Source organism: Lycorma delicatula, chromosome 7, assembly GCF_047948215.1.
Source record: "Lycorma delicatula isolate Av1 chromosome 7, ASM4794821v1, whole genome shotgun sequence".
In the NCBI taxonomy this organism is placed as follows: domain Eukaryota; kingdom Metazoa; phylum Arthropoda; class Insecta; order Hemiptera; family Fulgoridae; genus Lycorma; species Lycorma delicatula.
The window spans coordinates 19,405,652-19,432,342 of record NC_134461.1 but is presented as its reverse complement, the minus strand read 5'-3'; the positions used below and the strand labels follow the sequence as shown (position 1 = coordinate 19,432,342).

The window sequence follows — 26,691 nt, the reverse complement described above, 5'->3', positions numbered from 1 at the left end:
GTGTTTCAAATTTGTCGTAAAAAAAAACTGTTAAATTTTCAACTAACAAATAATTCTATGTAGAAAATTTTTAATTCTCAACAGGAAAATTGATGTATATAATGTGGTTAAAAATTAAATACCTAGTCTGAGAAAATAATTTCAATAAAAAGAAAAAGAAAATGGTCAACCTAATAAAGAAAAGTCAGAGTGCAATTTAATACGACTGTTTTATTAACAAATCAGCATATTATATAACATTTTCAATTGTTTTTTATTACTTTGACCTACTAGTTGCCATCACTGACTATAAATGAACTGAAATTTAATTTGATTCCATTATCGATCATACACTATTATGTACTGGTAGACTTAATTTACTTTTTTTAAATTTAAATACATTAATTTATTAATAACTATTAACCTAGATTGTAACATTTTTTTACAATAAATAATAATTTCAATAATAATAAAAAAATAATGAGAAAATGTAATAAAAAATATATGTAATTTAATACTACTACAAGAATCCAAGTTTGAATTGTGTTTTCACTATTGGACTTCACACTATTTTAAAAATTCTACGCTTATTTACTCATGCCAAATACCCAGATAAGGTTTACGTGTTTTGATTTTAAATCTTTAATTTCACAATACCGACGTAGTTATCCTAGATGCAGAGTTTCAGACCGTAAAGTATTGAGTGGGATTTATAACGATTTGGATGATGATTATCTTTCAAGTGCAAACATTTGGGGAACGGTCGATCTGAGACTGTACAGGACTACACTTCATTTACATAATTAATACAAAAAATAATTAAATGCAACTGAACAGGAAGAAAATAATAAATCTAACCGGAACAAAATAACTTAAACGAATGTAACCGAATATAACACCGAATTATACCGAATGTAACACGAAGTTATCCCGGGAATTTTATAACTTATTCTACTCTGAAAATAATGGAAAAAAATTATATAAACATACGCCCTGCAATGCTTCGTTAGCGAGTTACGGTTAGAGAAAGATTTCATTCGGACTTGCCAACTACCCCGGCGAAATGAGATCGTACTTAAATTTTTAGGATATTAATTAAGGAGCAGAAATAGTGATTTATTATGGTTTTTGAACTGAAAACAAATCGAATAAAATAGGTCCCAGAACCATATCTGCAGTGGTTTTTAAGAAATCTGGAGTGAAAACCAACGAATTGGGATGAAAACGCCTGTTTTTTATGTTTGATGTACAATAACTTTGTTAAATGGGTAGTAAAAACATAAAACTTTTAAAAAACCTAGTAGAGAATTTAATTCTAAACAAAATGGTGTAAGATAAGTTGAATAAAACAAAGAAAAATTCGAATTCTCTTTAGAAACGGTACATTAGACCAAAGTACATTATTATACGTACGTTTGAGTAGCCCACATTACTGAGTAAAAAATTCAGGCTTTTTTTAATTTTAATTTAAATCTTCATAGAGCAATAAATGTTTCAATAAAATGAAATCTTTTAATTTTAAAGATATCAGATTTTTTCGACTGTTCGGTAATTTATTAAAATCAGCAAGTGAAGCACAGTAAGTTCCTTTCTCTTATCACAAAGTATTATGTCGGATAAATCGAACGTAGAACTGCGGTTTGAGGTTACTAAACTTTTTTAACTAAAGTTTGCACATATTTTTGTAGGTATGTACATATGCGAAATGTTGGAAGGTTTCCGACAATAAAGAAAGATGTAATATTCAATTTTTTTAGCCTAAAGAAACTTGTCTTGATTTTTTGAAATAGACTCAAGGGGTAAAATTACATTTAAAATCTTTATATACGGACGTATAATTGAAAATAATGACAAACAGCTTAGCGTTTAAACGATTATTGCTGTTTAAAAGTTGTTAATTGTTTCTTAAAAAATAATTTAGTATGGAATAAGTTTAAAAATGTACTTTTACAAGAATATATACCCTAATCATAGTATACTTCTCTCCGTTATAAATGTTAGGAACGATAGGAATCTACGTTGGATTGTGCTTGAAGTCTAGATCACTTTAATCCTATTACAGACGCTTAAACTTTCTTTAAATTTTTATCCACGGCTTTGCCAACTTTTGCCGTAGTGTAACATACACGGAACTAGTGCCAACTAATGAAATGTGGTAGAAATAATGAAAATGGACCACTGAATATAAAAGGTGAGAAAAGATTACGGAGTTAGAAGAATTCTGTTATTTAGGAAGTACAATTACTAAAGATGGACGAAGCAGGAGCGATATAAAATGCCGAATAGCACAAGCGAAACGAGCTTTCAGTAATTATAACTTGCTTACGTCAAAATTTAAAAACATTTTTGAAAGAATATATTTGGAGCGTTGCTTTATATGGAAGTGAAACTTGGATGATCGGAGTATCTGAGAAGAAACGATTAGAAGCTTTTGAAATGCGATGCTATATGAGAATGTTAAAAATCAGATGGGTGGATAAAGTGACAAATGAAGAGGCTCTGCGGCAAACTGATGAAGAAAGAAGCACTTGGAAAAACATAGCTAAAAAAAGAGAGACTTATAGGCCACATATTAAAGCATCCTGGAATATTGGAGGGACAAGTAAACGTGAAAAATTGTGCAGGCAGGCAACGTCTGGAATATGTATGTTTGGAAACAGTTAAGGATGTAGGGGGTATACTGAAATGAAAAGGACTGGCACAAGATAGGGAATTTTCTTCTTCTTTTTTTTAACCTCCGGGACTACCGGTAGGTACTGCTTCAGAGGATGAGATGAACGATTTGTAGCGTGTGTGAAAATGCCATGCCTAACCGGGATTTGAACCCGGGACCTCCGGATGAAAGGTCGAGACGCTACCACTCGTGCCAAGGAGGCCAGCAGATCTTGGAGAGCTGCATCAAACCAGTAAAATAACTGAAGACAAAAGAAAAAATATATATGTATATAATTTTGCAATACATGCGGCAGTTTTTGAATTATAACCGCATTAATAAAATATTACTCTTTTTGTTAAAAAAAAAAACGAATTACCAAGTGTACCGGCGCACCGGTAATTTAAAACTAAAACCATATTGATTTTATTCTTGAATTCTAATTTATTGGGAGTGATAAAAAATTCCAGTCGAACTTTTCATCATTCATAACTGTACGTTTTATTTGAATAAATAGTACCAGGTAATTCTGTTTTTGAATTTAAGTGAATTAGAAAAAACCAAAAGAACAAGGCACGTTTTATTTCAGTAGAAATTAAAATGGCTGATGTACCTGAATAAAAATAATACAAAAATATAATTCAACCACCAACCCGTTAGATATTTCATAAACCTCAGAATTAAGGAAGAAATTTTTTATAATCGAAAATCTAAATTTATTACCTTCAGATTCCTTATTTTTCACTGAAAACAGCCGATATCGAATTAGTTAGTGAAAATTAAACTGTGGAAACCACTCTATTATTTGTGGTTTTTAACAAGCGAATAGCCTACGAATTGGATACCATGAAAACATATATGTTTTAGACTCCCACAAAATTTAACACACCACTGATTACTTTATACAACATTAATCAAAAGTATCATAAAATAACAGATACCGGTTTGTTTAACGTTGCCAAACGCGCATTTTATGAGAACCGATCACAAAGTTAGATCTTATCGAGGATGAACTTTTACGTTCCTCATTTTAAACACTTTCAATGCAACAAAAAAACTGTAATCAATTTTTTACATGTTTTTATTTCAAACGCCTCTGCAACGATACATTGAAAAATCCCCATACAATATTCAACATCTAGAAAGAGGCACTGGTCTCGAAAAAAATTTTAAATAAATTTAAAATTAGAATCACGAATGCTACATCCATCAAACAAAAAAAAAAAAAATAATTAAGTGTCGACGATTTACTCGTATAATTTACGTGAAAATAAGAAATTCACAAAATTTGTTTTATAAGATTCAGACCTCTCGCGGGATCGGACTGAACTGTTTATTTACTTTTACATCGTAAGCCGCACAATTCCAGTGATAAGTGAGGTTGTCCTTCAGGAACCTTACATTTCTTCTTAGACAATTCTTTAATATCTGGAGAAAAAGCATTATTTTACTCAAAAGCTAGTTGACCTAAAGCAACACATGACAACGTTATCTAAAAGCTAGTTAACCGAAAATCGTTGATTTCTGTTTTGCAGCTTCCATCAACAGAAAAAAATTCATGCGAACACCACGTGACTTTACGCCTTTTTAATTACATATATAATTTTTTCTTTTAATGAAAAGTACATAAAATTTTAATTCATTAATAACTTCTGATATATTATATCATATTTTTTTTGTTACTAATGTTGAATTATTATTTATTGTAAATTTTAATTTACAATATTCAAATTTAATAAATTTAAATTTATTATTAATAAATCAATATATTTAAATTAAAAAAAAAACAGAAAATGAAGTCGGATTCGAACCGATATACCTTCCCCTTGTAAGACCAAATATTTAATTAATTAAAGTTTTATTCGGTTATAACTCTGGAATCAATGAAACTAAGTACCACTTACGATATATCGTTGAAAAGTTCTCAATGAGAGCTTATTACTGCAGTTAAAAAACTTTTTTTAAACACTTTTGCTCCAGTCGATTGGAATCAAAAGGGGATTCATGAACAGCTAGATGTTATAACAATCCTAAATCCAAAATTTCAACATCCTACGGCTAATCGTTTTTGAGTTATGAGAGATACATACGTACGTACAGACGTCACGCCGAAACTAGTCAAAATGGATTCAGGAATGGTCAAAATGGATACTTCCGTTGAAATCTGAAAACCGAAATTTTTCGCGATCAAAATACTCCCTTTAGTTCGTACAAGTAAAATGAGGTTTGTGAGCGTATACATAATTAATATTAATCTGTTAAGTTGAAAATAAATCGTTTTTTAACTGTTTTGTATTTACTATTATCATTTCATTTGTTTTTATATAATTTTAATTATTTTTTTTAAATTAATAATGTCACAGATACTATTCTCTTAATGTTTTGCGATTCACTTAATAAATCCTTTTCAATTGTTTTACTGAGTTTTTATATTTAAATAAAATAACAGCTGTTATTAATTCGGATTAAATTCATTTCAAAGTTGGGTTAATTAGATAATTTTCTTTATCACTCCTTTATTTTTTATGTTTATTTATTGTTGAAAAATCTAAAGACACTAAGTACTTCGGTTTTTATTACTATTAATAATTTATCCATTTTTATTTTTGTCAATTAAAAAAAAACAGCAAACAAAAAAATTATATATGTTTACACAGAAAATTCTTGTACGATTTGCATGAAAAAAAAAAAGACAGCATGTAGAATACAAAAAAAGGGACAAAATAAACCAAATAGAGTTTGTGGAAGTATTTGTTACATGTTTACGGGGATATATTTTGTGGGACCAATTTTCTCTTTACTGAAGTGATATCTTCCGTACTTTCCTGATGCTCTCGCTTCCCTTGTTGGTTTTACGATTTAAGTTGTCCTTCAATCCCTTCAAAGTTAACATTTTACACACCGGGCGCCTCTCAACAGATTGAATAACATAAAAATTCGTATCGCATACGAGAATTAAACTACAGAATTCGGTCGACCGTACATCAGATATAATACTAGTACGAATACCGACAAGAGTTTAATAATCAACAGTTCGACTCATTTATCCGGTAAATATTAGACGGGAGTTCTAATGTTACAAACGAACGTATTATTAAAATATACGACCAGGTTGTGTTGTATCATTCCAACGGAATACCATTAATTTCAATTTTGCGTCCCCTGTCGCGCAGCCCTGCCCGGCCCGGATCATCCCGACCTGGCACGGTCGTAGTCTCGCAGTCCCCAGATGTCCTACAGTAGTTTCATTCCCCCGTTCGTATATCCCTTTAAATTATTCATTACAAACACAAATCACGTTCAAAAACCCGCACGGATGACTCTTGAAGATTATACCTAACACAGAGAGAAATATATCCAAATAAAAGTAAAACTCAGAGTGAAAACAGTCTACATTTAAATTTGTATATCTAAAATACTGTTAAAAAACGTTGACACAAATCACTAAGGTACCATTATTATCAGACCTTCAAGTATATATGAACAAAAACATCTTTAAACATAACTTTCATAATAAATATATATATATATAGAGAGAGAGAGAGAACAGAGTAATACATAATTTTGGGAATCTAAACATTAATTTTCTTTTCTTTTCTATTTCTTTTTTAACAGGAAATCATACCTTAAAAACAAACTAAAATATTTAACTAAAATTTAGTAAATTAAAACGAAAATTTCTACAAAATAAAACAATTACATCTTTTTATCCAATCAATAATTCAAAATTGGTAATTCTTTGAACGCTGTAAATCGTAATAAAATTTTTTATAATCCTAATAAGTGTTAACACTTAGGCACTTAACTGAATCAATAATGAAGTATTCTACTTTTTATGTTGGAATAAACGAAATATGGCTCAAAAACCAATTTCTCCTTTTACCCGACTTTGAACTGGAGCATCGGCGTGCTGTATAACCCGGTTATTCCCGTCGGAAACCCGGTTGTTTAAATAAATTATCCATTTTTTCCATAATACAGAGATCCAGTTTTTAATTATTAAAATATAATTTTACTGAATATATAGTTAAACAACTCAAAAATATCCACAATTTTAGAATTTCAAAAACGTAGAATTAATAGATTTATTAATTAGGTAGAAAATATTGGATTAATGTGTATTCCGAATTTCTGTTTATTAATCCAATCTGTTCTCGATTTATGAAATTCTATTATAGACAGGACGAAAACTAAACGACTTGAAACTAATTATAAGTTTGTAGGGACTTTTTCACCTTTTAATCCCCCGATCACATTAAGAATTTACAGGTCTTTCATTCGTGTTAATTTTGGATGTATGCACGTGTTTTAAATTAAATTAGTAATTGTATATATAATTAACGTAAAAAGTATCCTTTAAATATCCTGTTTTTTTAAAAATATATTTAAAAGATAGTGTTTTCCGTTTATACAAAATAACGCCGATCAGAATTTAATAAGCGTCTTGTAAAGAATAAAAAACATCTTAAACAATACTTGAATATTAGACTAAACGATTTCAATCACCGAATAAATAAATAGAGAAAACAAAATTAGTTTGAATAAATTGAAAATTGACGTTCATATATAAAGAATAACAAGTAAATCAAAGGATGATGTTCTTTAAAATTATTCCTTTTAAATTTTAGACATACATCCAATAAAATATTCTTTATAATTTTAATTCTGTGATAAATAAAATTGACAATTTACACCAATAACGAAGAATTATGAAAAAAAGGCGCGTCAAAACTGTATTTAATTAAAAAAAAAAAAAAGGAAAAAAGAAAACGAGAACGCTATGTAGTGAGAAAGAATTCCCCTTTTGCTTTTTATCAATGTGCGCAATCTTCTCTCTCCTTTCCATCGAGTCTACACACCCTCCAGTTCCATCTCTCGTACCCTTTTTTTCTATTACATTTCTTTTAGAATCTTTTATATCTCACCATAGAAGTATTTGGCTCAAACCAGTCCTTTTCTATAGACCTGCACATCTTCTACTACTCTCTTTTTGAGAACCGTGCATCACTAACAAACAAAAAAAAAACCCCCATTCACTACAGACCGTTGATAGAATACAATAGACCTATTTTTTTGTGACAAGTGTACATTGCAGTAAAAATTATGTGCGGTATCTGCATACTATATCACGATATAAAAAACCGTAAAACGGTAATCCATTTAAACTATGCCAAAGTACTGTCTTTTTTTAGTTTTAACATATACCAGATTGCATTATTTATATTTGTACACAAATCGAGTCTTTTTCTAATAAATAAACAAATTGATCCTGTAGTGTCTGTCTCCAGGGATTTATTCTACGTACAAAATACAGAACATTCTTTAGTGTTTTAAAGATAATTTTTTTTTTTTAAATTAAGGGTTAAAATATGCAGAAAAAGGTTTTAAGTACTCTGCTTGGAGTTTTTAGGAAATGTTCCCGTGAAATTTACTCGAGGAAAATATTTTATTAAAAACATTTTATACATAAAACATTTAACTTTCCGCTCGTGTGGAAATTTTGTTACACATTGAAAATATTATGACCAGAATTCGAGTTCGGGACCTTCCGGATGAAAGGCTGAGCTTTTATCACTCCACCGAAATCTTTGGAGGTCGATTTAAAACCAATCTAAGCCTAAGTATTTATAAAATTTAACCTCCGTATCTTTTTTACATAAGAAAAAAAAATCAGTCAACAAAATTGTAATACTTGCATTCGTTATTTATTCTTATATACTGGAAAAAAATGATAAATGAAAATAACCCAAAATAGTTTTAAAAAGTTCAAAAAATCTATATTTTTAAACTTTGATCGACTCCCCCACTCCCAACACTGTTCCCAAAGTATAGTTTGTTTGGGTCTGCACTACTACTACTATGCCTAGGATGACAAAAAAAATCGATTAAAAAATATGCAATAAATAAAAATATAGTTTTTTCGATTTTGGGGAAGGAGGAATTTTTATGCCAAATTTTTAAAAAATTTTAGATAAGCATGCACGGATTTACTCAACTTCATATGAACTGGGATCATGTTTGCAAAAGTTTAAGAAAATTGACCCCAAAAAAAACCTTACCCCATCCCCCCTAGAGATATTGAATTTTGCAAACACTGCCCCAAATACACAAGTCTCTGCATAAAATTTCACCAAAATCGATTTGTTCAGTCAAAAGTTATTAAGCTTCAAACACGCCAACAGCGTACATACATGTACGTATGTATGAACATTACATTATCCTCCCTTTTGTTGTTTTTCGGGGTCCCTGGATCATGATACGTCAAAGAATGCAAAAGATCCATATCCGATTTTTTGACTGATTACCATATTTTCCTTGCACGCTCTAACAGCTATGACGCGAGGAACGTAAAAATTACAATGCATACTTAATAATACCGAGTTTAAGAATTACTTAATTATTATCAATTTTACAGAATATACAGGGTCATTCACGGGAACCGGATGTTTTTGAAGTGGGTTGTACTCGGGCGTTCGTGGTGGGAGGGGCACGTGGCTGGTGTTTGACGTTTCCTTTATTCATAGCATTTACATTTTAGTCGTTGAGATGGAGCCGTGGACGCTAGACCAACGCCTGTACGCGTATGACAGTTTTGTGCGAAATGACGAATCCGTAACTGCTGTACAGCGAGATTTCCGCCGTCAATTTAATATCCATCGTAATGCAATTGTCCCTTCTCGTAACACAATATTGGAATGGGTAAACAACCTTCGAACAAGCGGTTCAATATTGAAGAAAAAACCACCGGGTCCCCGACGAACTGCTAGCACTCCGGAGAACATCGAACGAGTAAGGGAAGCCATTGTCAGAAGCCCACGCCGCTCTATTCAGAGGCATTCAGCAACGCTTCAAATGAGCACAAGTACGGTAAGACGAATTCTGCATACAGACCTGTATTCCATCCTTACAAGATAGCCGTCATGCAGCAGTTAAACGAGCAAGATTTCACGCAGCGATTACAATTTTGTCGACAAATGCTTACCATTTTTGAAGAAAATGAAAATTTGTTATTGTTAATGAGTGAGGAAGCTCATTTTCATCTGAATGGCTTCGTCAACAAACAGAATTGCCGGTATCGGGCAGAAAGAAACCCGCATCAGCTTCACGAGAGACCACTTCATAGCCCAAAGGTCTGGTGTGCAATAGGAAAGGTCGGTGTTATTGGACCGCGTTTTTTTGAAGAAAATGACGCTGCCGTAACTGTAACAGCTGATCGTTACATCGCGATGTTGAATACGTTTTTCATCCCTGAGTTACGAAACCGGGGAATCGATTTTCAAAATGTGTTAATCCAGCAGGATGGAGCTACAGCGCACACAGCGAGGGCAACGATGGCTGTTCTCCGTAACTTGTTTCCGGGACGGATCGTTTCCAGATTCGGCGACATTCCTTGGCCCCCTCGGTCCCCCGACTTGAGTAGTTGTGATTTTTTTCTGTGGAGGTTTCTGAAATCGCGTGTGTACGGCAATAAACCGCGTACATTGGAGGACCTAAAGATCGCAATTCGTCATCACCTCACCCAGATTGATGTAGACATGCTGCAAAGAATTGAGGCCAGTTACCGTGAAAGACTACAACAATGTATTGCCGGACATAATTTTTCGTTCATGAGTAAGTAACAAATGCTTTGATTTAACAAGTGTTTCAGTACCAATAAAACTTTTTTAAAAGTAAATATTCAATTTTTTATGATTATTTTAAAAACATCCGGTTCCCGTGAATGACCCTGTACATACGTGGATTATGATTGCAAGATTAATGACTACAATTATAAACATTTTAACCAGTACATTCGTGAACGAGTTCTTACAATATGAGCGACGCACACGCTCACGCAATCACACATACACAAACTAAAGCCTACACACGTACGTAATATGGACACGTAACAATATATCCCGATACAGGCCACGGGAAACCGACAGCGATCTGCCTAACAGACAGGAAGAGAGAATGAACTCGACATGCAGAGATCAAGGATATATCAACCACCATGTACCAGTAGAATATTCAGATCACACGACATACGTGTTCTGTTTACCAAACGAGCTGTAAAAGAGGTGTCGCATGACTCGGTCCTTCTTTACCCCTCCGACTTCAACTGGCTACATACAAGCAAGGATAATCTATCAGTCATTTTATATCCCCGTACAAAAAAGGAGACACTATAATAGGTTGCTGCTATATATTAGAAATTAAAACTAAATTTCAAAAGTTTTTACGATAATAAATCACATAAACAACAATGAAATTTAAAATAACTTTCCTACGAAATATAAAAAAATAATTGCGAAAAATAAATGAAAATATTCAGGTTCTTTTTAACAAAAATCTGTAAAAGCATAATTCTAGAATTTGATAAATCCATTTCTTTTTGTCAAAACTATATTAAAACACCTCTATTAATAATTTTGAAAAAATATGATTGTACACGCAACATGTCTCTTAATTAGTAAAAGAAGAAGCAAAAATTCCCTTAAACATTCAAATAAACTGGGCCTAATACTTAATATCGGAGATCTCTCGCCATTTTTATAAAACTAAAATTTATATCTGGTGTAGTATAAGACTAAATTAAAATCAAGTTTCTAAAAAGAAACCATGCATATCTCACAACACGTGTACGGTAACGGAACTGACCACTCGTTCAATAAAACCTCGATTTGAAGTTTATATAACTTAAGCATAACTTTCAATTTTGTCACGAATCAAAAGACCGAAATTTCATAAATAAACAAAAATATGATTGGAATCTGTATAACGAGTAAAATAAAACTATTCGTTTATTAATTGACAATTATTTTTTACTCGTCCAAACATTTTAACGACAATCGTGCACGGTATAAAAGTTTTTTAATAATATAATTTTAAATTGCTATTAGTGTTTTTTAGACAATTTAAAATTTTTTTCAATGCTATTTTCACTCATAATCCAAATGCTTTTTATTATTTTAAATTCATATTTTTGATAAGTATTTTAAAAAAAACACAACTTTCCCGTTTTGCGCTTAAGCATACCTGTAGCTTTAGAAGGAAAAGTATTGTATTCAGTCCAATTTGGACATATGCGGTTTTCACAGATTTTACTTTCTGACACCTAAGGAACCCAAAAAACCAGTTGAAAATTTTTCGTATGTTCGTATGTATGTTCGGTTTCGCCCTCTAAATCACCTTATATATCCAGAACTACGGGACTGATTTTGAACAAACTTGCGACAGATTACTTCTGTATACGGGGCAAGATGCCATTAAATTTTCAATTTAAAAGATCAAGAGGGTGAGGCTGTAGGGCAAGATCACCCTTAGTGTCTCGTGATTTCGGCTAATTAGGTCTTATTATTCTTTGGGACATTTGTTAAAAATTACACCAAACTGTTTGAGTGCAAGAGAACTCACGGGGGTTCTCTACATTCCAATATAGCTTGTTCTGGATCTTTAAATAGCCGCTTAGATGAAATCGTGTGTCGTCACAAAAGAAAATGTTATCCAAGATCCCAATTGCCGCGCACAAATTGCAATAGAGTCTTTTCCGTGATCGGGTTCTAACAATTCCTGCCTGCATGACATAAATAGGGTACAGACAACTTTAATTTATTTTTGGCTTGGCGAAAACTCCCGAATGACATTCGTTGACATTCGACCATCTGTTGAGAGACTGCCTTCTTATTAACCTTAGAGGTAATCGTTCGAAGCATGCACAGATACGTTCTGAAGATGAAGGTGAAACACTTAAAATAGTTGGCCGGCGGACCCTTTTCGTTCATCTACACCACCCGTTTCTCTAATACCAGCGACTACGCGTGAAACAGTTGATTTACCGGGTACACGTTTGATCGAGGAAAGCTACAGTAAAGTCATCCTGGCATTGCGGTTGCGATTTACAACAACTCTCAATAACAAACGTACATTGGGACTGTACAAATCGCCCGACAGTATTTTATAGCATACCTACCACTGATTTATAAAATAGACATTACGTGATTCCTGTGTACATATATGTTATTACTACAAGGTTAAGCATTGTCGGTCCGTCCACTCAGTGCCAACCCAAAAGATAATTTCCCTCTTCAGCGAGTTAATGAATTCATATCTGCGAAACTTTTCGATCCCATACGAAATTGCTAATTCTGTTATAATTAATTAATTAAACATTGCGGTTTTAAATTGACAATCGCAGCTAAAAAACTGAAAACTATTAAAAAAATGAATATATATGAACTATAACCTATCCATTCCTAAAATTACCAAGCATCCCATGGCACCTTTACTAAGAAAAGTGAGCGGTTTCCTTTTCCCTACGTCACAGCGTCGAATGTGTTCTCTTATATATCAACAAACCAAGCTCATCTAAGTTCAAGTGATATTCATTCAGTCCTACAGGCTACCGATACTTCAAATTTGACGCTAACAGCGTTACAGAGAGAAGAAAAAATGCTACAGAGAGTAAAAATAAACAGATTAATACACCCTCTACTTCGGAAACCAACCGACCATCCCTTTCAAATTTTCAAGATACATTCGTGTTATCCTGGGAAGATTTTAAGCTAAAGATCGAGGACTTACCCGTCTTGCAATTGAATCTGCCAGTTAAAAATACTTATTAAAGAAAAAAAATCGATTTAATTCATAATTATATTTTCGGTTGTCTTGGCAACCGAAATAGGTTGTGGAGTTTCATCGACAAAGATCTGTGTGCTTTATTTACTAAACATATTATTACTATTCTGTCTTTTGTAATTTAGTCTCTTTTAAAGGTTTCTAAAAAGCCTTAATACCTTAATGGTTAGTTATTTATCAGTATTTTGTAACAACTATGACAGTAACGAACAATGCAGGATCCAGAGGGCCGAGCCCTCTGGGCAGACGAATATGGCGAGCGAAGCGAGCTCTGCAGCTCTGGGTTTGGCCTCGGAAATTATCTTTGGTTTCGTTTTGTTACGATTTAATTTTTTTTTATTAGATCATAAAAGTACATGAAATTCAACTACGTTTGAAGAAGTGTAGTTTTAATAATTATATAATCTATTGACCAATGTTTGCTTTAATCGTTATTTATATAAATTTAAAATTACTTTATTTTTGGAATCATAATTATTTTCTGTTTTTCACTCGGTCCTGCGTTTTATTTAATTAATTAATTTTATTAATTACTAGCCGGTCAGAGGCTCCGACCCCTAGATTTCCGGGGCCAAACCCAGAGCTGCAGAGCTCTGGGTTTGGAGCTCTGACCGGCTAGTAATTAATAAAATTAATTAATTAAATAAAACGCAGGACCGAGTGAAAAACAGAAAATAATTATGATTCCAAAAATAAAGTCATTTTAAATTTATATAAATAAAGATTAAAACAAACATTGGTCAATAGATTATATAATTACTAAAACTACACTTCTTCATACGTAGTTGAATTTTATGTACTTTTATGATCTAATAAAAAAAAAATTAATCGTAACAAAACGAAACCAAAGATAAACTGTAACTACACTCTTATTTTATAATATACTGAGTGTACAACCCTTCTTTATAGTATCCGAAGATTAATTGAAATAGGAGCCTTAAATACAGTGATACCAACTTTGTTTTGTGACTGTCATACTAATAAAGATACTAGCGGCGTCCAGACTCAAGTTGAAAGGAATGTAGTTTGTCAATACTGTAGTGTGGGAAATGCCTTAACTTTTTACTGGTGTTGTCTTTATATGGTAGATTCTACTAACCGATTGAAATACGCTGTTGTTTAGCTCATTCATAAAAAAATCATTAATTTTTCTAATACGAGTAATACTAGTAATTAATGATAGTAAGACACACGCTTGTTTACCTCGACCGAACACTTTATATCATAACTTCAACAAAGAGCTTCGACTCGGTCAGCGAACAGAATTTAATATTAACGGCCGCTATAACCGGTCTTCGCATCCAGTGTGTGAATTGATAAGACGAAAGTAATACTTTTATTTTGTTTTACAGTTCTACGATTTAACTAAGATGCGTAACCAGTATAAATAACGTGAAATATTAATTCTAAAAATAGCTAGATATGAAATTAATAATTTACTTGAATTCAAGTAGCAATTCTAGTTAAAATTTATATCGGAACAATTTAAATAACAGATTAAACTAATTAAACTAACGTTAATTTAATTTTAATGATACAGTAAATGGAGAATGAATATGAAATATGAAAATAGAATTCTGAACGGCTGCCCTATACACAATCAAATTTTTCAATTTAATTGCAAATTACTTATTATTCAGATAAAATTAATACATGCACAAAAAACTTTACATAAATTTAAATAAAACGTATACTTTGTAATTTTATTTATCATTAAAACCGGATAATTAAATTTCTTTAAAAAAATATAGATTTCAAAATGTCGAATGTTAAATACCAGTATAAATTAAAAAAAGTACAACTAAATAAAGAAAAATATGAAATATTATACAACTCTCTTTCTAATTAAAAGTTAAAAAAAGTAAGATAACAAGTTGCTGATAAATTGAATAAACCAAACAGAATATCATTAACACAAAATTACTTTTCTCCTTTTCATCAAATCCTTTTTATAGTTACTGAAATGTTTACTCTACAATTACTTCACATCGTTTTCATCTAATACGTATAACACACCGCAATAAAAGCGATGAAGAAATTATTTACTGCAATAAAAAAAAAATTATGTAACAAGGATACACAGCTCTAAAACACACACACACCGACAATTATTAACCTTTAATATATTTTAAATTGCATTACTTTTGTTCCCAGTTTATTTACTTTTTCTACAGCCATTGTTATTATTTTCTTTTCACAGTTGCTCCATTAATTCTATTTTGTTCAGAACGTAACGTGGATAGACGGAAAGCGGGCTACTAGTCGAACCCTAACCACCTTCTAATTAGAATTTCCCCTCTAAGTAGTAAATGGGCATCCCAAATCTAATTAAAAGTAACTACTGGAGGCCTACGTCTAAAAACATAACTTTACTTTAACTTAACACAGGCCTAGCAACATCAAAGAATAATCATTGTTAACAACTAATCACTCACATGCACACACACACACACACACACACACACACACACACACAAATGTTTTATTTTCCAAATAAGACGGGTTTAAATTTTTCCTACTGCTCTATTTTAATCAATTTACGGCAAAAAACGATTCAATTTTTACACTTACCGAAACAAGAATAACCAGTTCCTAGAAAAATACAAAAGACAACTATTTTAATAATTTGAAATCAGATGTTAAAGGTGACCTGAAAAAGTTGGCAGATCGATAAAATTCAAAACGAAAAGGTCTTAAGACGAATAGAAGAGGGAAGAAATTAGTGGCACAATCTAGTAATTGAAGATGTATTAATAGCAGCAATATTTTTCTGGGCATGGCGTTTTCCGGGAGAGGCTGCAGAGGTTCGGCCTGGTGGACTCAGGAAGGTGAATGCAAGGCGGACAATTTGACGATGTACATCATGTTTTGTATGTCTGTTCAAAATATGAAATGATACGCACAGAGACTAACTTTCGGCTGGATATTATCGGGTCGGCGCTGGATCTCCGTGTCAATTGGCGAAATCAGGCCGAACGGATAATAGTTGAGAATTTTATACACTATTTAGCAAAAGAAAGGATTGCCGTGGGCATTTAGGCTGTCGCCTGGGCCTTCCCGCGTTTTTTTTTTGTTTGTTGTTTTGTAACTGCTAAGTTTTAAGTTTTTGTTGTTGGTTTGTTATCTTGTAATTGCGTGTTGAACTCGCTCTTTTGCCTTCGAGTAGGTAGTGGATTTCAGTTCCTTTCCATATTTTGTTACTCAGTCTTGTTTGAGACTAACACGAGATGTGTTTTCCTTTTTTTTTTAGGAATAGTAGTACATCGATGGGAATGTCACATATGGCATTCGCATCGGTGGCATCCCGACTGAGGCAAGAACAAGGCTGAGAGATGTATTTTGCCGAGGTTTTGAAGATGACCTTCGGTAAAGTCCATAATGGCTAGGTGCGGAAGCGGTGGCTTGGCGACCGCAATTGTCAAATGGTGGGTGTCTTCCCCTACGGGGTCAGTACATGGTAGTATAGCAACCCACCGGGTTGGTCTAGTGGTGAACTCGACATCGCAAATCAGCTCGTTTCGAAGTTCAGAGTTTTAAGGTTCAAATTCTAGTAAAGGCAGTTACTTTTATACGGATTTGAATACTAGATCGTGGATACCGGTGTTCTTTGGAGGATGGGTCTCAATTAACCCTACATCTCAGGAACGGTCGACCTGAGACTGTACAAGACTACACTTCACTTACATTCATACATATCATCCTCTGAAGGATATGTCAAAACATTACAAAAGAAGATAAAGAATGAAGAACAGCATTAAACCGGTCAACTGATTTGATAACTAAGAAAAAACTTCCAAAAATGTTTGGGTAAATCATTAATTAAAAAAATTAAACACCTGTGTCGGTGTTTAAATTTTAAACCACTGTCGACTTCTACTTAAAGGTACGGTTCCATTGCAAGCGGACAGAACAGAGCAGATTTAATCTTGCTTTTTGTACAAAATTCTTATGAAGTGGAATATAATCTTTAGGTAAACTAGATAAAGACCGGCATCCTGTTAAATAAAATTCGTACTATTTAAGTTCGCTTTAGGCTTGAAACTGACCCACCGGGTCGGTCTAGTGGTAAACGCGTCTTCCCAAATCAGGTGATTTGTAAGTCGAGAGTTCCAGCGTTCAAGTCCTAGTAAAGTCAGTTACCTTTACACGGATTTGAATACTAGATCGTGGATATCTCTGTTGTTTGATGGTCGGGTTTCAATTAACCACACATCTCAGGAATGGTCAAACTGAGACTGTACACGACTACACTTCATTTACACTCATACATATCATCCTCATTCATCCATTGAAGTATTATATGAAAGGTAACTACCGGAGGCTAAACAGGAAAAAAGAAAAACCAGGTAATTTTTGGATTCATGATTTTCTGGGGCAGGAACATTGCAATGGTGAATTCAACTAATTGTATGTACAGTTAAGAGAATATCCTGAAAAAAATGTAGAGTATTATATAATGAAGACAAAGCATTGATGATATTCTCCAGGTTCTTGAGAAAAAATCTGATGTGAACACCACATGACTTCCTTGTACGCCTATTAAATTACATATACACATTTTTAAAAGTAAATAAATTTTTTTTTCACTAATAACTTCTGATTTTTTTCACTTTTTTTTTTGTTATTGAATTATTATTTATTGTATTTTTTTTACAATCAGAGATTAATAATTATTAATAAATCAATATATTTAAATTAAAAAGAAAAAAAGGAAATAAAGCCTTTTTGTGTTAAACTAAGAAATGTGACAGTTTGTATTAATAATATAACAATGAACGTTATTTGACAATCTCCAACCATGTTATCTTGAAATTGTAACAATATAAAGTTAAATTACATTCCCAACTGTAAATGAACAATTAGTGGATGAACACTATCCTATATACACAAAAATCGATTTGGAGAAAAATTTACAAATTATAAGAAAAAAAATTATATACAAAAAAAACTGGGGTGTCCTTTATAATTTGAAAAATTCAAAGTTGCTTTTGATTTCTACAAAATGTTCTACAGTAAAATAAAGTGATATAAATATATAAGCTATAACAAGTTTAATATATCAGCCTGTTCTTTCTTTCCTTCTGTTTTTTTTTTACACACACACCCACACACAAGTATATAGAGGTAGCATATATGATAAGTATACGAAACGGTATATACAAGTAGTTAGCACACAATCATATACACCGATTGTTATTTAGCAGCTTTATATTGCATATCTGGGAGGTATTTGGAGGCAAAAAGAAATGGGGTTCTACATAATTAAAAAACCACTGTATTATGGTGTATTTTTAATTTTCGTCTTGAAAACTTAATATTTTTAAATAAGGTGAACTTATGATACACGACTTCTATTTAAAATTTTACAAGAAAAACAATGGTGAAACCCGTTTTCTGTTAAAGAGATATAAGCATTCAAAGTTGCAATGACGGAAATCTCGTGTTACCAATAAAACGAGATAAAACCCGTTGCATGAACAATTTTATTGCATTTTACATTCATAAAGCATACAATAACGAACTTTAAACAGTGCTATAATAAACTTATAACTAATAATTAACAACACAACAAATTAAACGGCTAGATCAACCGATATTATTTACTTCAAATATTTCAATATTCATTTTAAAATTTTAAATAAATGTTTTCTATCGTAAATTACTAATGAAATAAATTTTGAAAGTATACCATTCTACAATAAATGTTCAAAGCGCTTCCCTTCTGCAGCTTGGCAGTGTATTAACCTCAAGTAATATCCGTTAATAACTTGTATCACGTCTACTGGTACACGACTAGATTCGTCTTACTCTTTTCAATTCGTCAACGCCTGTTTAAAGTTCGTATGTATTATGAATGTAAAATGCAATAAAATTGTTCATGCAACGCGTTTTACCTCGTTTTATTGTTAATACGATTTTTTCGTCATCGCATCTACGAGTGCTTATAACTGGATAACAGAAAACGGGTTTCACCGTTGTTTTTCTTGTAAAATGTTAAATCGAAGTCATGTATCATAAATTCACCTTCTTATTTAAAAAAAATTAAGTTTGATTCAATATGGCGGATAAAAATTAAAATCCCACCGTAATGCAGTTTTTTTTTTTAACTATGTAGAACCCCATTTCTTTCTGCCTCCAGATATCTGATACGCAGTATAAAGCCGTTTCCATATTTAAATTACACGTAGTATACAAGGTGTTCATAAAAACCGTTTCAAGCTAGGGTACATACTGTTTACTTATAAGAATAATAAAAACCTGTTCTCTCAATCAATTTCAAAATGGCGGCCACGTAAACTTTGTTATGATTAATATCTTTTTAACCGACGGTTTACTTAAAGGTAATATGTTATTACAGAAAATTTTAAGCGCCTTGTGAAATAAATGAAACATTATTTATTGAAATCCTTTCAAAAATAACAAAGTTTTGACAAAAATACTTGAAGTGAATAATTCTACATTAAAAAACCTGTTTTCATTTCCTTCGGAATAAGATTGAATAACTCGACACGATCTCAACCGGAATAATTTTATTTACGTTATAATATATTAAATTAGTAAAATAATTACCATAATTTAATAAAAGTATTATTGAAACCGTGAAAATATTATTTGAAAAATAGTTTGCATTACATGTTTTTCGTTTAATGAGCAGACCGTTTAACAAACAGTTTTTTCCAATTTATTTAACAATACATTATCGTATCAGATAATAAAACAAATATTAAAAGAAACTACGTTAGCTGTTTAAAATGGCGGCCTTCATTCAAAATACACGATCCAGGCGTTTTTTTTATTAATTGCCAAACTCTTTCAAAGATGTCAGATGTCTTGACGAATCCTTACAATCCAATTTCGAATTCTTCAATGATATCCACGGGAGCGTCGTGTACAAGCGTCTTTAGCCAAGCCAAGCCTCCTCGGCCGATCAAATGGATCGGTCGAGGAGGCTCAGTAGCACGGCCTGCAAGGTTCCCGATCTCAATTCTCATACCTCACGGTGAGGTAAAATAGCTTGCACTTTCTGATAGTGATAGACTTGGAGTTGCTCTCGTGCAAAACCTTCAAAACTGTTGCATTACTAACAATGAACTCTGTTTCGGAACGGTTAGCTACTTCATCTAACACACTCTCCTCGAATCGGATGTACATATTGAACACGGTTGTCCTGAGTTACCCCGTTTTTCAGGTTTTACGCTTTCTGTGCCTCTGAGCCGTCTATGAATGGATGAAAACATTGTGTAAGAAGATAACACTCGATTGGGAAGTGTTCCTGTTACAGCCGCCTCGCATCAAGGTGTTGCAACGTGCAAGACCGTACATTAAGTATTTATCAGCCATTTCTAATTTAGTATAAATATGATTCATATTCCTTGCCGCGGTGAATAAGATAACGGTAAAAGAAATAATTACCTCGTACAGCATAGTCGATGTACTGGCTTGGTCAACGGCAAAACACAAACTGGGAATTAGTTTTTATTTACATTTACAAAATAACTTGTTAATTACGTCCGCTTTAATATAAATTATTTTTCAATATTAATATTATTTACTATTGTAATGTTTTCATAATTTCAATATATTTTTTTATATTTTCAATATTATAATTTATTACATGATAACATTAATAAAATTATTCCAGTTGAGATCGTGTTATTTAATTTTATTAGGAGGAAATGAAAACAGCTTTTTTAATGTAACGACTCGCTTCAAGAATCTTTGCCAATAACTTTGTTATTTATCGATAGATTTGAATAAATAAAATTTCATTTTCTTTGTCATTAAGCGCTTAACATTTTTTTGTAAAAACATAACCTTTAAATAAACCAGCGGTTGCAAATATATTACATTGCCGCCATTTTGAAATGGATCGTGATAGCAGGTTTATTATTTTTATACAAGTAAAACTCTAGCAGTATACGAAATTTCAACTCGATACGATTAACCGTTCCTGAGAAATACATTATTTTTAAAATATAAAATGGCGGATAGCGGGTAAACTAAACGTTTCCGGAAGTATGTCGATATAAAATATTTTCTTTATTTTGATTGTGAGGACCGTGCCCTGAATTCTTGAAACGGTATTTACAAATACTCTGTACGTACTTCCCGGAAAATCGAGATAAAAGACAAACGTTTCAAATTGTATCAAATCAACAAACGGATTAGGGCTAATTTTTAGACTAGAAATAATTCTAATAAAATATTGAAAATAGATACAAATATATAATTTAATAAATTATTAAAAACCGTAACGGCATTTCAAACTATAAGTGGGAATACAGTAAATACAGCTATCGGTTGGGACTTAATATTGTTTACCTTAAAACCAGTAGTAAAATAAATAAATGTACCACAAGGGGGAAAAATTAGCGATGTTATTTTCCCTTCCACACAGGTCGTAACATAAAAGCGAACATACTCACAGAGATACAGAGAGAATTTACGCCAGGGAAATTAATTTAATTATTTATATAAATATTTAAAATTATACGGGACAAACGATTCCAGTATAACAGTATACACGACCGTACAAAGTAAACGGGTTAATTCCATAAACAACATATTTTTATCGCAGATGTAAATACCCAATTTAAAAAGAAAATAGCTTTATCAGACTGTTATAATACCTAAGACCACCACCATCTCTCGATTAAAAAATAATCAAAAGGAAATTTTAGAAGTACGTGTTTAATAGATTAGTAAAAATTACCATCGGTAACGCCATTTGAAATAATTCCTTTAAAAAGATTAAAATAAATCCCTGAAACATCTTTCTAGCGTTTCGCGGTTTCAATCTGTTTGACTTGCAATTTAAAAATTATTTTTATATAAATAAACGTTAAGTTAGGAAGAATTTTAAATTATTATTAACGGATAAGGATATAATAATAAATTTATCACCCCTAAAAACAGGCGTTATAACCTAGCATGTTTTTTCTGAAACCATTTCATTCAATCTTAAACTTTTTACCACAAGAGTACAGAGGGAATTTTTCCAAATTTCTCTCGTTCAAAGGGCCAAAAATATTCTCAACCGAGCTGTTTTAAACTTGTGTTAAAATATAAGTCAAGAGTTTCAAACGAATTCATTGAATGAAAATTTTTTATAACTTTTTACTTGTTTAACTTTAATTTGGTTATAATTATTATTCATTTCATAAAGATAATTAATCAGTAAAAAAGAAAAATCAAAACTACCTAACATCAAAACAAAAAAATTATTTTATGTTCCGTTTGATTTACTATAACTTCAATCTGTAGAGTTGAAATGAGCGTAACAGATAAAGAGAAGCCACCAACATGAATTAATTTTGCTAACCAATGATAATTATTCGATATCGTCAAATCTACGCAGTAGCTTTTCGTGAATACATTTCAGATAACTTAAATATCAGTTTCTCGTTACTCTCTCTCCTCTCACACACAAACACACACACACACACACACACACACACACACCCACCGTCATACACATATACATATATTCAAGGTAATCAACAAATTGTATATATTAGGAATGAAAAGAGATCTTATACATCGAAAAGTTTACGCAGGGACACACAAATAATGTCATTACATAACATTTTATTTTCAAGAATTTGAACAGGTAGATATGAACTTTTTACCTACAGTTTTAGGCAAAATATAAATAAAGGTTTTTGTTTTAAATTTTACTAGTTTATAGTTCAATTAACGTTCGGATTTGGACTTGTCCACTCCCAGCCAAAATATTCTAGAAAACAATGCCGTTAATTGAACCGAAATGACCAAACTAAAGGCCAGAGCAGGCATTCAAATCTATTTAAAATCAACTACTACACCTACCCGACATGAACCGCAGTCATGTAGAAAGTCAGAACTGAGCGGCTATAATGTTATTTTAAAAAAATAAACCTGAATAAAAAAGTAAAATTCCGGTCACAAAACAATCAAAATGTTTCTTGGGGTCTCTTTCTGTTTGTTACTCGCCACCATTTATAAAATACCAATTTTTAGTTATTTTATTTATTTAAATATATTAAGCGAATACTATGCTGTTGTATTATATGTATATTATTTGAATTTGGGCGTGTGTTTATTTTATGCGTAATTTTTTCAACAATTTTGTTTAAATGTTAGTTCAGTTTGATTATGTTATTTCCAATATACACTATTTGTATATTACACTAAGGTGAAAACGGGAAGGTTTATAAAATTGTTTTAATTTAAAATAACTTTTAAGAAGTATTTAATTCTTTTTAAGTGAAGGTTTCTAAAATACTTTTAATTCGTTTTTCTTGAAAAACGAAACGATGTTTATAATTAAAAGTATTTTAGACGGGCTAGACCATCTACTTGAGCATATTTATTTTTCATGCTAAAATCCTTAACAAGATAAAAAATATCGAAATAATTTTTTCATTATTTTTCTCAAATTTTCCGTACAACATTACATTAATACCTCAATTTTTATTACAAACAGAAAAAATTAAACATTTAGCGGATAGAAAAGACCCGTTTCTATAGAATTACTTCCTAAGAAATAAAAATTAAAACAGCCCATATCAAGAAGTAAACAAAATTTGATAAAATTATTGTTTACCTTTAATAAATGCAAGCAAAAGCGATGAATTTGTTATATTAAAATAAAAAAAAGGTTAAAAAATTGAAAAAAAATCTATCCCACTCCATCACGAAATTTTTATACATGAAGGATATATTGAAACTAACCAATTTCACATCGCAGGAAATAACTGTTACATTAAATTAACATAAAGAAACTATGTAGAAATAAACTGAAGCTAACAATAAACCAGTCGTTATTAAAAAATCGAAACAAAACCAGATATAAAACGATACTAACTACTACTAAATATAGTTATTATAGTCGCGCGCCCGCGGGACTATTACACACACACTCTGTGTATATTTTACGAATTAAATAAATAATAAGATAAAGAGCATGACAATAAAGAAAACGATGAAAAACGAACTAAAAAAAAACAACTGAAGAGATAAAATCCAGCCGACGTATCGCTGAATAATTCATTAAATATGGAAAACCACCACACAAATCTGCCACAAAACCGCATAATAACAACTTACACTGCAGTAATCATTAGGTACAAACATTAAAAATATAATAATAATAAAAATCTGTTGAATCTTATTTTCAAAAGAAACAAAAACAAAAAAAAAACTTTAGATCAAAAAACGTGCACATAGAAAATATAAGACAAATTCATAACGACAGACGGGACGAGGAACGCGTCGGACCGTAGCACGAAAGGGACTGAGGAAAAGTGTGGGCGCGTGGCGTCCCGGCGTCTAGGGTGGCTTCTTTCTGTCTAAGGGTGGGGCGCGACGCACACTCCTTTCCTCAATTATATTTCCCTCCATCCTGTCAAATTAGTTGCATTTAGGAGTACACCACCACCATCGAAGGGAATATAAGGCCTAAAACCAAGATACGATCCCGTCACAACGATTCTATAAAATTTCATTCCGTCTTAATGTGCATCGAGTCAAATTACAAAACTTCTAAATTAACAAATGTAACGAATTAGAAACACGAGAATACAACTTAGAAAAATAAATTACAATACTAAAGAAACGGAAGAAAGTAGCATACAAAATAAGAAAATAAAATGTTTTTTTTAATAAAAAAAAGTGACACGAGGCAAAGTTTACTTCGTTGGCGAATTCTACCTGGAAACAAATTTAATCTAAGAAGAAGAAAGTCATTTGCGAAGGGGCGCTCAAAGAATACGGGACGTACTTACTGAACGCAAAATAAATATATAGCCGCTTTTACAATATTATATCAAAATCAAGTGGAAAAATACATTAATGTAAACTTAACAAGTGAAAGTGATCGATCTGAATTACTCGTGTTAAAACCTTATTAATTTTCTTGTAACACCTGAAAAATTTTGTAACTTGTGTTTTAACATTTTCCGATTGCTCTCGTGTAATACTTTTTAAATTACAATAAAGGCGAAAAATATTGCATCATAACAACCTGAGGATTCACTCACAATTGTACTGAAACACCGCTCTTAAAGATACCGGATGAACAAAAAATAATATCAGGGTTTAAATTTGTTATAACATCTCTTGGATAAGTGTATAATGTTGACTTAAAGCTGGAAAAGAGAAAAAAAATCTGATGTGGACATCACATGACTTCCTTGTATGCCTATTACATTACATATACACGTTTCTTTAAAATGAGAAGTACATAAAATTTTATTTCAATAATCACCTCAAATTTCTTTTTAATTATTTATCGTAGAATTATTTACAATCAGAGGTTAATAATTATTAACAAATCAATAATTTAAATTAAAAAAAAGTTTAAAAAATAAATTAAGTCTGATTCCAACCGATGTGCCTTCCCCTTCTAAGAACCAAATATTTCATTAATTAAAATTTCATTTGGCTATAACTCTGGAACCGATGAAAATAAGTAACCCGTACGATACGTTGTTGAAAAGCTCTCGATGAGGGCTTATTACTAAAGTTAAGAAAAAGTCCAAAATCCAGGTTTTTTTGGGTTTTGGGCTTTTTTCGACACTTTTGGTTCAGTCGATTGCAATCAAAAGGAGAGATTTGCACAACTAGATTTTACAACAATTCTAAATCCAAAATTTCAACATCCTACGGCTAATCTTTTTTTTTAGTTATGCGAGATACGTACGGACTAGACGGCACGCCGAAACTAGTCAACATTTTTTGCGATCACAATACTTCCTTTACTTCGTACAAGGAAGTAAAAATAATAGTTTTAATTTCGCGCACGAACGCTTTCCGTTTGACAGCGACACTAGCAAAGACGGGGACTCCTGAACAGAAAACCTTTGTTATTTCGCAGTTGGGTAAATGTGATCTGTAGTTATAGTTCAACGTGCGTTCCGTAGAAAGTTGTGATTCTCCCAGAGACAATAACATTAGTCGATGGCATAACCGGTTTTGAAACGGCCTACATGTGTGTAAAGGGAATAAGTACGAGACGACCGGGGTGTCTAAAGTAAAGTTGAACATCTGAGGGAGTCTTTCTTCCTCAGTCCCAAAAAAATGTTAGGAAAACCAGGCGCGACGTATTGCAACGAAGGTGATTGAAGTGTGTAGTGTTATAAGCAAACGATTACGTATGCTTCCGTACGTTTACAGCTGTTATAGGTTTTGAAGCCTACCGGCTACGCTGTGCATGCCGACTTCGCGATCAGCATTAAGATGATGACTCATGATCGTGTAATGTTTAGTGACGGTCGACATTTTGGTACAAAATTTCCCACACATCCAAATGAACCCTTTACAATGCTAAAGGGATTCCCCAAAAACCAAATGTTTTCTGTGAAATATCCCGACGGCAAGTTTACAAGCAGTTCTTTTTTGCTGAAGCAAGCGTAACAGGAGTTTCCTACTCGGATATGCTACAAACAGTTGAGGAATCCTTC

At 32.0% G+C, this 26,691-nt stretch overlaps 1 protein-coding gene across 4 annotated transcripts in view; it reads right to left on the bottom strand.

The window, feature by feature from the left end:
- Liprin-alpha (PTPRF interacting protein alpha) overlaps nt 1-26,691 on the bottom strand; it is a 681,298-nt gene that overhangs the window by 203,816 nt on the left and 450,791 nt on the right. The window contains exon 2 of one of the 4 annotated variants that reach the window (XM_075371365.1): nt 15,821-15,841. The exons of the other annotated variants lie outside the window; for them this stretch is intronic. Coding sequence (XP_075227480.1) covers nt 15,821-15,841 — 21 coding nt within the window. The remainder of the gene's footprint in view (nt 1-15,820; nt 15,842-26,691) is intronic. 4 annotated transcript variants of the gene reach the window in all.